The 12500-nt window shown below is 45.8% G+C and overlaps 1 protein-coding gene across 1 annotated transcript in view; it reads left to right on the forward strand.

The window, feature by feature from the left end:
* Positions 1-10412, forward strand: part of LOC143292456 (chitin synthase chs-2-like) — a 27615-nt gene extending 17203 nt beyond the window's left edge. The window contains exons 16-21 of the mRNA XM_076602750.1: positions 537-818; positions 2007-2237; positions 3046-3247; positions 4264-4370; positions 4804-5123; positions 5991-10412. Coding sequence (XP_076458865.1) covers positions 537-818; positions 2007-2237; positions 3046-3247; positions 4264-4370; positions 4804-5123; positions 5991-6882 — 2034 coding nt within the window. The 3' untranslated portion in view covers positions 6883-10412. The remainder of the gene's footprint in view (positions 1-536; positions 819-2006; positions 2238-3045; positions 3248-4263; positions 4371-4803; positions 5124-5990) is intronic.
* Positions 10413-12500: the final 2088 nt, after the last annotated feature.

Consider the following 12500-nt stretch of genomic DNA (forward strand, 5'->3'; position numbering starts at 1 on the left):
GATGTTGGGTTCACATGGGGTGTATGTTGTGTGGAGGATTGTCGCACGAAACCTATACAGTGGTACATCTTCATGTTCGCTTAAACTCATCATTGAACCGATAAACTTAGAGACTGAGTTACCTGTTTTGTACAGTGGTGTGCAGAGTGTGCTCTGCTGTATTGTAGTGTACTGAACTGTATTATGCTGTGCTTAACGGTAGTGTATTGTACATGACATTTTTTTTGTTCTGTACTGTGATGAACGTTACCGTAATGTCACGTATAGTTCGCTGTTCATAAAACAACAACAACAACAACAACAACAAACTTATCGGATTATACAAACATGGTCAAAGTAAATCCTGACCATGCTGATGTTGAGTTGAAGCTGCTGCTGCTGCTACTGCTGCTGTTGCTTCGATCTTGGTGGAAATTGTGATTGATGATGATGATGATGTCGATGATGGTAATAACGATGAAGATAACGATGACGATGATGAAGATGACCATCACAGTGAGGAGACAATGACCATCCAGCCCCGTGTCTCCCCACAGCTAGCCTACGCGGGCGTGCTGTCCATCCTGTACACGATCATCATGATGCTGGTGCTGGTGGGCATCATCCGCGGGGCGGCAGAGAACGGCTTCTGCTCCGTGTCCACCTCCTTCCTGCTGGGGGTGGCGGGGGTGTTCGTCATCACCGCCCTCCTCCACCCCATGGAGTGCACGGCCCTGCTGCACGGCTGCCTCTACTTCCTGTCCATCCCCTCCATGTCCATGCTGCTGCTCATCTACTCCCTGGCCAACCTGGACAACGTGTCCTGGGGAACGCGCGAGGTGAGGCTTAGCGGGGCGGATTGCTGGTGTTGGCTGTCTTGGGGCTTGTACGAGGTTGGTTTTAGGTTGGGGTTGTGTGTTTGTGGGGGGGGGGCGGGGGGGAGGAGAGGTGTGTGTGGGTGTGTGTGTGGGGGGGGGGGGTTGAGAAGGGGTGTGTAGTTTGGGTCGGTGGGATGGGTTGGGGTTGTAGAGGGTTGGGATGGGCTTGTGCAGGGTTGGGGGTGGGTTGGGGGTTGGGTGAAAGGGTGTGTAGTTTTGGTTTGGGAGTTGGACTGGAGTGGTGTGGGAATATATTGGTGGAGGTTGGAATGGGTTTGTGCGAGCTGGGCTGGGTTGGGGCTGTGCGGGGGGTTGGGGTGAAGGGGTGTGCTGTTTGGTTTGGGGGCTGGGCTGCGGTTGTATAAGGCTATATTGGTGGAGGTTGGTATGGATTTGTGCAGGTTGGGTTGGGTTGGGGGTTGTGTGGGGTGACGTGGTATGTAGTTTGGGTTGGGTGTTGGGCCCGGGTTGTAGGGGGATTGTATTGGTGAAGGTTGGGATATGCTTGTGCTGGTTGGGTTGGCTTTGGGTTGTGTGGGGACTGGGTGAAGAGGTGTGTACTTTTTTGTTGGGCAGTTTGGCTTGGGTTGTAGGGGGTTGGGATGGGTATGAGCGGGTTCAGTTGGGTTGGGGTTTGAATGAAGGGGTGTGTAGTTTTGGTTTTGGGGGTTAGGCTGGGGTTATATGGGGCTATATTGGTGAAAGTTGGAATGGGTTTGTGCGGGTTGGGCTGAGTTGGGGCCGGGTGGGGGTTGGGGTGAAAGGGTGTGGAGTTCTGGTTTGGGTGTTGGGCTGGGGTTGCATGGAGCTACACTGGTGGAGGTTGGATTGGGTTTGTGCGAGCTGGGTTGAGTTGGGGCCGTGTGTGGGTTTGGGTAAAGGGGTGTGTGGTTTTGGTCGGATGGGTTGGGCTGGAGCTGTAGCTGGGGTTGGATTGATAGAGGTGTGTAGTTTGGGGAGGTTGAAAGGGGTGTTTGGGTGGAGGTTGTAGGGGTTGAATTGTTAGGGTTGAGATAGGGTTGTGGGGGTTGAGTTGTAGCTGCGGGCATAAGGTTGGGGTTCAGTGGGTCGGGCTCTTTGTGTGTGTGTGTGTGTGTGTGTGTGTGTGTGTGTGTGTGAATTTCTAAACATGTGAGTGTGGGTCAACAGGTGAAGTCGGCAGCCCCGCCGCCCCCCAACCAGCAGGCCCCCCAGACGGCGCCCAAGAAGGCAGACAGCTCCAACTTCATCAAGGAAGCCCTCAGCAAGCTGGCCGACACCAAGACCGTGGTGTCTGATTACGCCTTCTCCTTTGGCAACCTGTTCCGTTGCATGTGCTGCCCCAAAGAGGGCAACGCGCCCAACGACGCCAGGTTTGAGACCATCATGAAGAGCATCGAGGTGAGGAAGATGGCGGTGTGTGTGTGTGTGTATGTGTGTGTGTGTGTGTGTGTGTTGTGTGGTGCGTGCATGCGTGTGTGTGTATGTGTGTGTGTGTGTGTTGTGTGGTGCGTGCGTGCGCGCGCGTGTGTGTGTGTGTGTGTGTGTGTGTGTTGTGTGGTGCGCGTGTGTGTGTGGCGTGTGTTTGTGTGTTGTGCGTTGTGTGTTTGTGTGTGTGTGTGTGCGTGTGTTGTGTGGTGCGTGTGTGTTTGTGGTGTGTGTGAGTGTGTGTGTGTGAAAGGGTTAGGTTTGGGGGTAGGTGGGCATGGAGGGTAGGAGTGGGTGGGTGGTTGTTGGAGTTAGTGGATGGATGAATGTGAGTGTGTGTGTGGGGGTGAGGGTGGGGAGAACACCAAGCCTGATCTCCCACCCCGCCCATCCCGCACACCGCATCCACAAACAACGTCCAAAACTTACACACCTCTTCATTCTGGTCACAACTCACTTCGCACGACTCGTGATCATACCTGTGAAATACACAGCCAACTACTTTCAGTTAATGATGTCCTTAAACATATGAAACACGTAGACAACTACTTTGAATTGATAATATCATAAAACACATGAAATACACAGACAACTACATAAAGTAAAGGCTTTCCTAAAATATGAGTGTGTGCGTAGGTGGCTGAATCAGAATCAGAATAATAAAAGAGATTAAATGGACATGCGTGCATCAAAAGATTGGACTTAGCAGGGAAGGGGTGGTTAATTTGTGATTTGTAGCTCATTTTTATTATCTTTTATTCTTTTACTGCGTTCGTGAACACACCTTTTGACTGGATGTCGTGGTGTGTGGTGGGCAGGTGCTGACAGCAAGATGACGGAGTTGACCGTGACGTCAGGGTTGGGGGACAGTCTGCGGGCAGTCAGTGAACTACCCGAGGACACTCCACCCGCCACCCCGACCCTCCCCGCCCCCAACCAGTTCTCTGCCGACCCCGGCCCCTTTGAGGGAGCTGTCCAGAGAGGTGTGTGTGTGTGTGTGTGTGTGTGTGTGTGTGTGTGTGTGTTGTGTATGTGCGCGATGCGTGCGCGCGCGCGTGTGTGTATGTGTGTGACTCTCTCTCTCTCTGTGTCACACACACACACCCACTCACTCACTCATTTACTCACCCAGACAGACTAACAGACAGGCAGAGAAAAACAACAACAAAGAAACAGATGAACAACACGCGTTCTGCATCTCTCTCATTTCAAACACCGCCTGCGTAGTTTACTTGACTGATTGACGACTTTGCGAGAAATCTGTCCTCGGGTGGTAACACGAAAACTGTTCATCTGGCGAACATATTGTCTGTCAACTTTGAGTGTCAGCCGGTTCAGTAGTGAATATGTTCCGCCCCCTTCTGTCCTTTGAATGAGATACTCATTTCGACCACATCACCTACATTGGCATTCATGTGTTGGAAACACTCCCAACTTTTCTTTCTCAACTCTAAACGTCAACATCGAGCATGAGGAAGATAAAGAGGCATAGTAAAACAAACAAACAAACAAACAAACAAACAAACAAAACCACCACAATCCCTGCGATCACTCAGGTCTGGTTTACGAATCCCTGTAGTGCCTGCTTAAGTTAAGAGTGGATCTTTTTGGTCGACACCTGCTACAGTGCACATGCCTGAAGAAGATGAAACACTGGCACTTTTGATTCCGCGATCTGCTTCAGCGTTTGACGGTTTATGGAAAGATGAACATGACCAGCGTGTACCACCACAGAAAAACGTCGGCGTCAAGACAGTCATACTCGCAGAAGCCCGCTGTAGAAACGAGAGTGGAGATGGGAGTTACAGCCCACGAAAGAACAAGAAGACGGAATGTGTAAGGAGCGAAACCAAGACATAAAAAATAAACTTTTTTTCTTATTTTTCCCAAATGACCTCAGTCCCCCATCTTGACTGAACGAACCGTCAGAAGAGGACTTAGGTTGTGTAACATATTTTCCTTTCCTGCCCGAAAACCCAAGTTGTTGTTCCTGTGACAGAGAATCCAGCTTTCGTGAAGCCAGCCCGTGACGAACTGCTCAATCCTTTGTGGTCAGAGGACGTGGACGTTGGGGATGGACCCAAAGAACTGATGGAAACTGATGAGGTGAGGCAGCACCTTGTGACCAGTGTGTGCGAACTAAAAAAAAAGTTGATCGTGTGTGCGTGTGTGTGCGTGCTTGTGTGTGCGTGTGTGTGCGTGCATGTATGATAAGGAGATAAAAGCAACCAAGTCTTTGTCCTTTTCAGTTATACCTTGCTTTCTTTGCCTTTAAAGATACTGTATTCACAGGCCTGATATGCATATTTTTATCATAAATGAATAAATAAATGAATATGAAATAAGTAAAGAGATGAAGTAAGTAAATGAATAAAAGATAAGAGTAGACAGATAGATGGACAGACGGACAGACAGGCAGATAGATAAATAGATAGATAGACAGACAAACAGATAGATAGCTAGATATACAGACAGACAGACAAACAAAGAAGAGAGAGGGATGACTTGTTGCCTTGCTGGGCACGGTTTGGCCTGGCAGAGGGAGTTCTGGAACAAGTTCATCGGCCAGTACCTGTACCCGCTGGACAAGGACGAGAACCACGAGAAGGCCATGAAGGCGGAGCTGGTGGAGCTGCGCAACAAGGTTAGCCTGGCCTTCCTGCTGGCCAACACCCTCTTCGTGGTGCTCATCAGCAGCCTGCAGATCATCTCGGAGAACACCACCAACCTGTCCATCAAGATCCCCTGCGGCCGCAACAACAGCTTCACCGGGGAGAAGATCGAGCCCATCTCCGTGGCCTTCACCCTGGTCTTCGGCATCATGCTCACTCTGCAGTTCCTGGCCATGATGTTTCACAGGTGAGAGTGGGGGTAGTGTGGGATGGGGGGCTGTGGGTCGGGGTGTGGGGGTTAGGGAGGAGGGGGGGAGGTTGTGGGTCGTGAGATGGGGGTTTGGGGGGGGGGGGGGGGAGGGGACGGGGGGAAAAGGGGCTGTGGTAGTAGGAGGACGTGTCGGTATCAGCTGTCGGTCATCGTGACCTCCACATCATGCTAGGGGTGGAAGTAGGCCTGCTGACTCCATAGAGCGGGAATGGGAAGGGATGCCGTTTAACGTCATCGTCATCTTATCATCGTAGAAGTACTGCCTGTATGGGAACAGAGAAGTAGGAATGGGGTGTTCGGGAGCGGGATAGGGGAGGGGTGGCGTACGTTTTATGCCAAAGTCATCTCATCATCATATTAGGAGTTGAACTTTTGCGTCAACATTTTTGTTAACTCTGCGTTTGTGGTCTGGCGTCGAAGAGTTCTGTGTTTAATAGCTTGACCTGTTTTGCCATTTTGTGAGCAGGATTTTATTTAAATTTTGGCAACAACTGCTAATTTATATCAGTCATCCTACACGCAAATATATTATTTGTATTTTCTGACCTTATGTCGCCGTGCATTTGTTGTTTCTATGCCAGTTATGTTTATCATGCAGCATGATGTGTTCTTGATGGTAAAGATCGGGTGCCATGTGACGTTAGCAAGAACAAATTAGACCTGTCATATTATGTGTCAGTGGCATTGTGGCTTCATTAGGAAGTAAAGCTTGAAAGAAAACGCTTTGGATACGTATAGATGACAAATCACATGTACTGACAGTAATGTCATGTCCTTCATTAACCGTATTTCCATTGTCGTGAAAATACCAACGTGTGTCTTTGGACTGTTTGCCTCCAACAGATATTCCACCATGCTGCACATCATCTCCATCACGGAGATCAAGTTCAAGAGGCTGACACGGCAGGTGCTGGGCATGCAGAAACCGCAGGAGACACAGCCCACGGTGGAAGAGACCATCAACCTTGTCCGAGAGATGCAGGCTATCAGGCCCAGCACCCCAGAACCCGAAGCTGACTATGACGACGACGATGACCTGAAAACACCCCCGGGTACTACGGGACGCAAAAAATCGACCTCAGGGTTAGTGAGCAAACTGAACGCGCGAGGTCAGCGAATTAGGAGGGAGGTGACCTTGAGCCGAGCCTTCATGAGGAACTTTGAAAAGCTGGCCAACCAGATCAGAACAGAAAGCACCTCCGAGAACAGTCCCGTGGAACTGGAAGCTGGCATGAAAAAGAACTTCAGCAACTTTGAGCGCAAGTCCCTGCACACCATCGTCAAGATGGCCAGAGACAGCCACTATAAAGAGCACATCATCAAGAGGTCCACACAGGCCCAGAAAAGATGGCGCCGCGCATTCGCCAAACTGGGAGGTGGCCAGCGCCAGTTCAAGAACCTCGTGGTGGAAGCGAAAGAAAAGAAGGAGGAAGAGGAAGAAGAAGAGAGAGAGCAGATGGCCGGAGCGACAGCGGCCGCGTTGCCTCACTCCTCCAGCGGACCCACCTCCAGGCACTTTCTGGCTCCGGTCACTGTGGAGCCACGGCCATACCACTCGTGGAGCAGCAGACAGCGCCAGCAGATCCCTGAGGAAGAGGAGGTTGACTTCACAGCACTGCACCATGACAGCCGTGAGTTCCCCGGCTATGGGGGAGCCACCTCCACCCTCAGCCACCGTCCCTCCAGCCACTTCGACGATGACTATGAAGACTCTGAGGTCTTCCGCTTGAAGTGACCACCAGCCCACTTTGTGTGCTTCGCGTTACCGTAGTGGTGAGACGCTAAATGAAATGCAGTTACAGTGAAGTTCACTCTGCAAGTGGCTGAAAACACGTTTATTCAAAAAGTTATTCAACGATACCACATATTTTTTGTATACTACGTACTACGTACAGGTGTTTGGAGCAACTTGAAACTGACTATTGTGCTATAATTTACATATGTGTTTCTGTGATAATAGTGCTGTATTTGCAATTTGAATTACTGTGACTATTTGAAACCGAAAGCCAGTTCCTGTTTTAACGTAATCACATTCAACTAAGTTTTGGATAGCGCAGAAAATAGTACCTTCATAGTTTCGAATTTTTTATTTTCGCATTTCTCTTGACAGTTGCGTGTATATCAAATTAAAATATGTAGTCTTGGTTAATCTGGAAATAGTTACTGTGTGCCAACATCTTATCGAATGAAAATAATATTCTGATTCATTATTTTAACAACCTTGATTTCAATCATGACTGGGTAAGTGACACTTATGCGTGGATGAAGTGTTAGTGTAAGAGCTGTTGGTACTGTCGTTATAGACACAGGTTGTTGTTAGTTGATTACATCTGTCACTCTCTGGAAAAGGAACCGTCCAGTGTTGCAACATTCTCTGTCTGCCTCCTGGACGCCTGTTCACCCTGAAGCAGGGTTCCATTACTGTGGATATCAGCTGTGGTGGAATCATTTTTTTTCTGTCTTTTTTTGAGGGAACTACTTCTGGTTGCTTTTTTTTTTAAGACTGTTCTTTTAAACGTGGATCATGCCTTTCTGCATAATTATGACTCAGAAATAGGTTATCACTTTGAGCAAGTATGTGTGTCTTTTTTTAATCTCCAATCGTGAATTGTACATAGGAAACATTTTCGATAACCATTACATTCATGATTACTGGAACCTTGATATCCGTCCAATGAACTTTTTAATATCGCTTTAATAAAAAAAAAAAAAAAAAAGAAAGAAAAAGAAGTGTGTGTGTGCCATGCCCTAATGCGTTCAGCTGTTCTGTGATTTGGAATCATTGATCTGGAAAGACAGGTCCAGGCTGATAGTAATCACTGTGTATCCTGATATTGGAGGCTTTCGTGTATTTTCATAACGCTTTTTCCCCCACTGACTCTCAGCTTTGTAACATACACGCGAGGTGATATATTCTCATAATGAAAGACAAGTTACTGAAGACATACGATGACCAAGCAGCTAAATCTTAAAAGAACCAAGTGAAGATACCCACAAAATGAATTATGATTTTCTGTAGGCTTCCACGGACTTATTCTGTGTATGTGTTTTCTCGTGTGGGCCTCTTTGAAACTCAAAGAACATACAGCTCTTTCGAAATGCTGACAACCTATTGTCATCAAGCAAACAAAATACAAAACAAAAAACAAACAAAAAACAAAACAAAAAACAAACAAAAGTTTCAAAGTAATAGGGGAGAATAGTACACACCATGCGAAATAGCACTGGCGTTTGTGTTCGAACATCGCTATTTGGGTAGCCGGATACAGCGGACACTACATCTTTTCATCTGCTCGTTCCGAACTAAACTACTTCAGACCGATAGGGTAGTGGTGGTACAAAGCGATATGCCATCTTCCAGCGTGATGGTAGATACTTTCCTCTTGTCCATCCAGTGCGGCATGTCACACGCTCTGACAGACTTCGCCATTCCGCTGGCCCCTTTTTTCTGAGTACCCTAATGTGTCTGTTGGAAGCCACTTGCTCCCATACCGTGATCACACTGTTTCATGGGAGCAAATAGAACAAGCACGTGATCAGGTCTTGGACAAGGGTCGCACGCTTCCACATGACCAGTGCCAATCGGAAACACAGCCGTTAAACTGCAACGCCATTACCGGCGCCCCGAGGTGGACAAAAAGTAATGACCTGGCGTAACTTAAAACATTCGTTCTGAAGCCCAAGATCTGACTGAAATTACCAGAAAGGACACACTGTTAAAAGGACTCCATCCATACCATTGTGTCACCTCATAAGGCTCATTAAACAAAGTAGACAGACTTTGAAATGGAAGCTCGTTAACGTTTCCAATGCCGGGGGCTGAGTGAGTAACGACTGTGTGCAGCCTTCAGAGGTCGTGAACACATAAAAGAGTAACGTCCCTTTGGCTGCCATTTCAGTGGTGTCGACGTCGTTAACTGTGCACTTTTCGTTTCTCATTTCTTTTCTGTCCCCCAAACGTTAGCTTCACTAAACTGTGTAATATTTATAATGAGAGTCAGCAGACAGCAGAGTGATAGACCTGAACGAGAATGGGTGGAATATAGAACATCGAGAAGTAACGTTAGTCCTAGCGTTTCTAAACTGAAGAATATTTATGAATATTTATGATATAATATCTAATATCACTACAAGTGGAAAGACTTTAAACTGAAGAAGAATATTTATGAATTATATAAGCCAAGGGCCAGTATGGTCACGACATAAATGGATAAGTGGAACGTACATCTAGATCTAGATTTAGATCTATTTGAATTCAACCGAGAACACTCAATCGCAAAGAGCGAAAGTTAGTGCTAACGCGGCCAGTCGACTTGGATCATTCCCGCTGGTCACACATTACCAACGCCGACTATCATGACGGCGTCTGTTTTTAAAAAAACCTGTTATTGGAAACGAAGTGGATCAGTTCAAACGTGATTGAATAGATGCAGATATACTTTTTTTGCAGTCTAAAAAAAAAATAAAATAAAAAGAAGTAATTCAAAGGTAACACCGATGTACGCTGACTCTTCGAAAACATATTAAACTGCCTTTTTTATTGACCGTTAATTTTGTTTTGTCAGAAAATCATAGAGCGATTCACACACACACACACACACACACACACACACAACTGTGTCATCGTTCGGCTGTGTCAGAACATTTCAGCAATAGATTGATTAATTCTCTCTAGTATGAGGCAATTTCGTACGATATTTATTTCAGTACGTTCTGTGCCTGTACACCTCAATGACCGAAATTCTGTCGTCAGAATGTCATGACGCCACGTTGAAAAGCTCCATTCAATAGAACTGTGGTTGCTGTATGTTTTTACCGTGCTGCTTGTTAGACTGATGTGATAATTTTGGGGCGTTCAGACAGCTGTTTATCATATATCATTGCACGGCACGGCACGACAGCAGGCACTGTTATGATTATTGATGATTTTATCCACTTTTACCTTAAAAGCCAAAGTGTTTTTTTTTTAAAAAATTTTTTAAAGCTTAAATCGAAGCGTTCTGAAAGATAAACTGAGAATGTGCCTGTGCTGTAATGGCATGCCAGGACAGGCTGTATGCATGCGGGTGTTAAATGTCAGCCACGCAGACAATTGCACCCAAGTCGCCATGATGTGAATGCAAGTGAAGAACTTCGAACCATATGGGCACAGCACATATGACAACATAATACCACAGTGCCTTTTCCTTGTTATATGTTATTGTTAATTGTTATCAACTTTGTTGAAAGGGAAATTTCTGATGCAAATAAACAGATGCACATTTCGGACTGTTGTGATTATGTTCATATTTGTGAAAGGAAAAACATACTCATACCCATGCATGTCGAATGTGTGTGTGTGTGTGTGTGTGTGTGTTTGCAACACAACACATGGCCATTACAGTGTGAAAATCAAACCCATTCAGGTGCTATAGATCAAATGCGCACATAAACACGAACATAATATACCCAGTATACACACTCCAGAAAACGGGATACGGCTGCCTTAAACGTAACAGCCCACCCAAAGGTACGAGTGCGGGCAATGGACGAAGGAATATAGATGGAAAAAAAGACAGGCCGCCTATCAACGTGACAGCAACACCACGTCATTAACGGTGACACAGCCACACACCCTCTCAAACCACAGACTAACCTGTCTCCCCAAAGCTTGTCGGAACCAAGTACATTATGTTGTGGAGCGTTTTGTTTGATTCGCATCAGAAAAGGGAACGGTAATTACTTATGCAAGGTGCGCGAAAAAAAAAACAGTTCCAGGGTATGTGTCAATGTCTGGAATGCTGAAGGTTGAAAAATATAGATGCTAATAGTTGCCAGTCCTGAATCTAAAATTAAAAATAAAAGACGTTTTGCTACTGAAGACGGGAGCGTATCGTTGTGCCGCCGACCCGCTATGCCGCCGACCCGTTGTGCCGACCCGTTTACGGATTGTCTTTTGTCACAAAAAAGTTTGTTTGTGACAAACATTGGTTGTTATGATCTTTTATTTCTTTTTGAGTGTGATTGGGTATGTGTCTGTGTGTATGTATGTGTGTGTGTGTGTGTGTGTGTGTGTGTGTGAGAGAGAGAGAGAGAGAGAGAGAGAGAGAGAGATTGTTTGACAATGGGTTTGCGGTAATATGATTTTATTCCCTTTCGGTACCAGGGCATTTTACATTTGCAGTACATTGGAAGATTGTTTCCGCCATTTCCTTGTTTTGGGCTATAGATACTAGTGGAGAAATGATCTGTACAAGAAACTTTCCTTTAAAATTCGTTTCTAGCACACTTTTTTCTTTTTGCTTGTTAAAGGTTTTGTTTCTCATTAAAAATGTAGAAAATTGAAAGTATTACATTCGTCCTGAATACATATTTTTTATCATTTAGTTTGCATTTGCACGAGCCCGCCTCTAAATGGCGAGTTTTAGTGTCATTCAGTGTTTACATCATAATATACGTCATTTGTGAAAACTGCTACTGTCATATATCACTTTTCACGCGCATGTGATGAAAAGCGAAAGGGAATAAAGCGGGATAGCGGCATAGCGGGTCGGCGGCATAACGGGACGGCAGCATAATGGGTACCCCCCCTGAAGACACATCATTTGACACCACCGCATTCACAAACAAACAACCTGGACATACTTTTGACTCTCTTCAGTCGGTAACTCGCACTTACCGTTATCATACTGTCCAGTTCATTCTTACACATTATAGATTTGGTCTCAACTTTCCTGAATTAAATACTTGTTAACGTCCTACGACAATCAAGGCAATGCTCAAGTAACAACCAGTAGCGATCAAAATTTTTTTTAATTGGTCATTATTGGCATTGCAAGAAAAAGAACGCATTGAGGACTAGGTTATCTGTCATGTGTGGATGCAATGGCTAGTAAACATTTGCCTACTTGGTATAACGTGTGTCTACTTTCATGAATTTGGGGTCAGTGAGGTGGGGGGTTGGGGGGGGGGAAGATTCGGATTCGGATGTTTTATTCATATAAAGGCCATTGCCCCTCATGAAGGGGTACAGTACACAAACAAGCACAGTCACTGAAGAAAAAAGAGAGAGAAGAAAACATTAAGCTGCAACAGATCTGAGATGTAATGCCTTGTACAAGTATATTAACAAATTCCTTACAACACTTTCTTTTTCAGATGCGAGAAGTAGACTTAAACGAAATTGATTTGGATATCTATAAAAAGTAAGTGGGATATGTTATACTCTCAAACTAGTCTAAGCAGGACATTATGAAACAAAATGCAGCTCATCTTCATTTTCATTTTTGCACAAAGGACACATTAAATCAAATGCAGAATGTTTCCTGTAACGATAGTAATGCTGAGAAATTTCTGAAATACCAAAACGAAATC

This window comes from Babylonia areolata, chromosome 1 (genome assembly GCF_041734735.1).
Source record: "Babylonia areolata isolate BAREFJ2019XMU chromosome 1, ASM4173473v1, whole genome shotgun sequence".
NCBI lineage: Eukaryota > Metazoa > Mollusca > Gastropoda > Neogastropoda > Buccinidae > Babylonia > Babylonia areolata.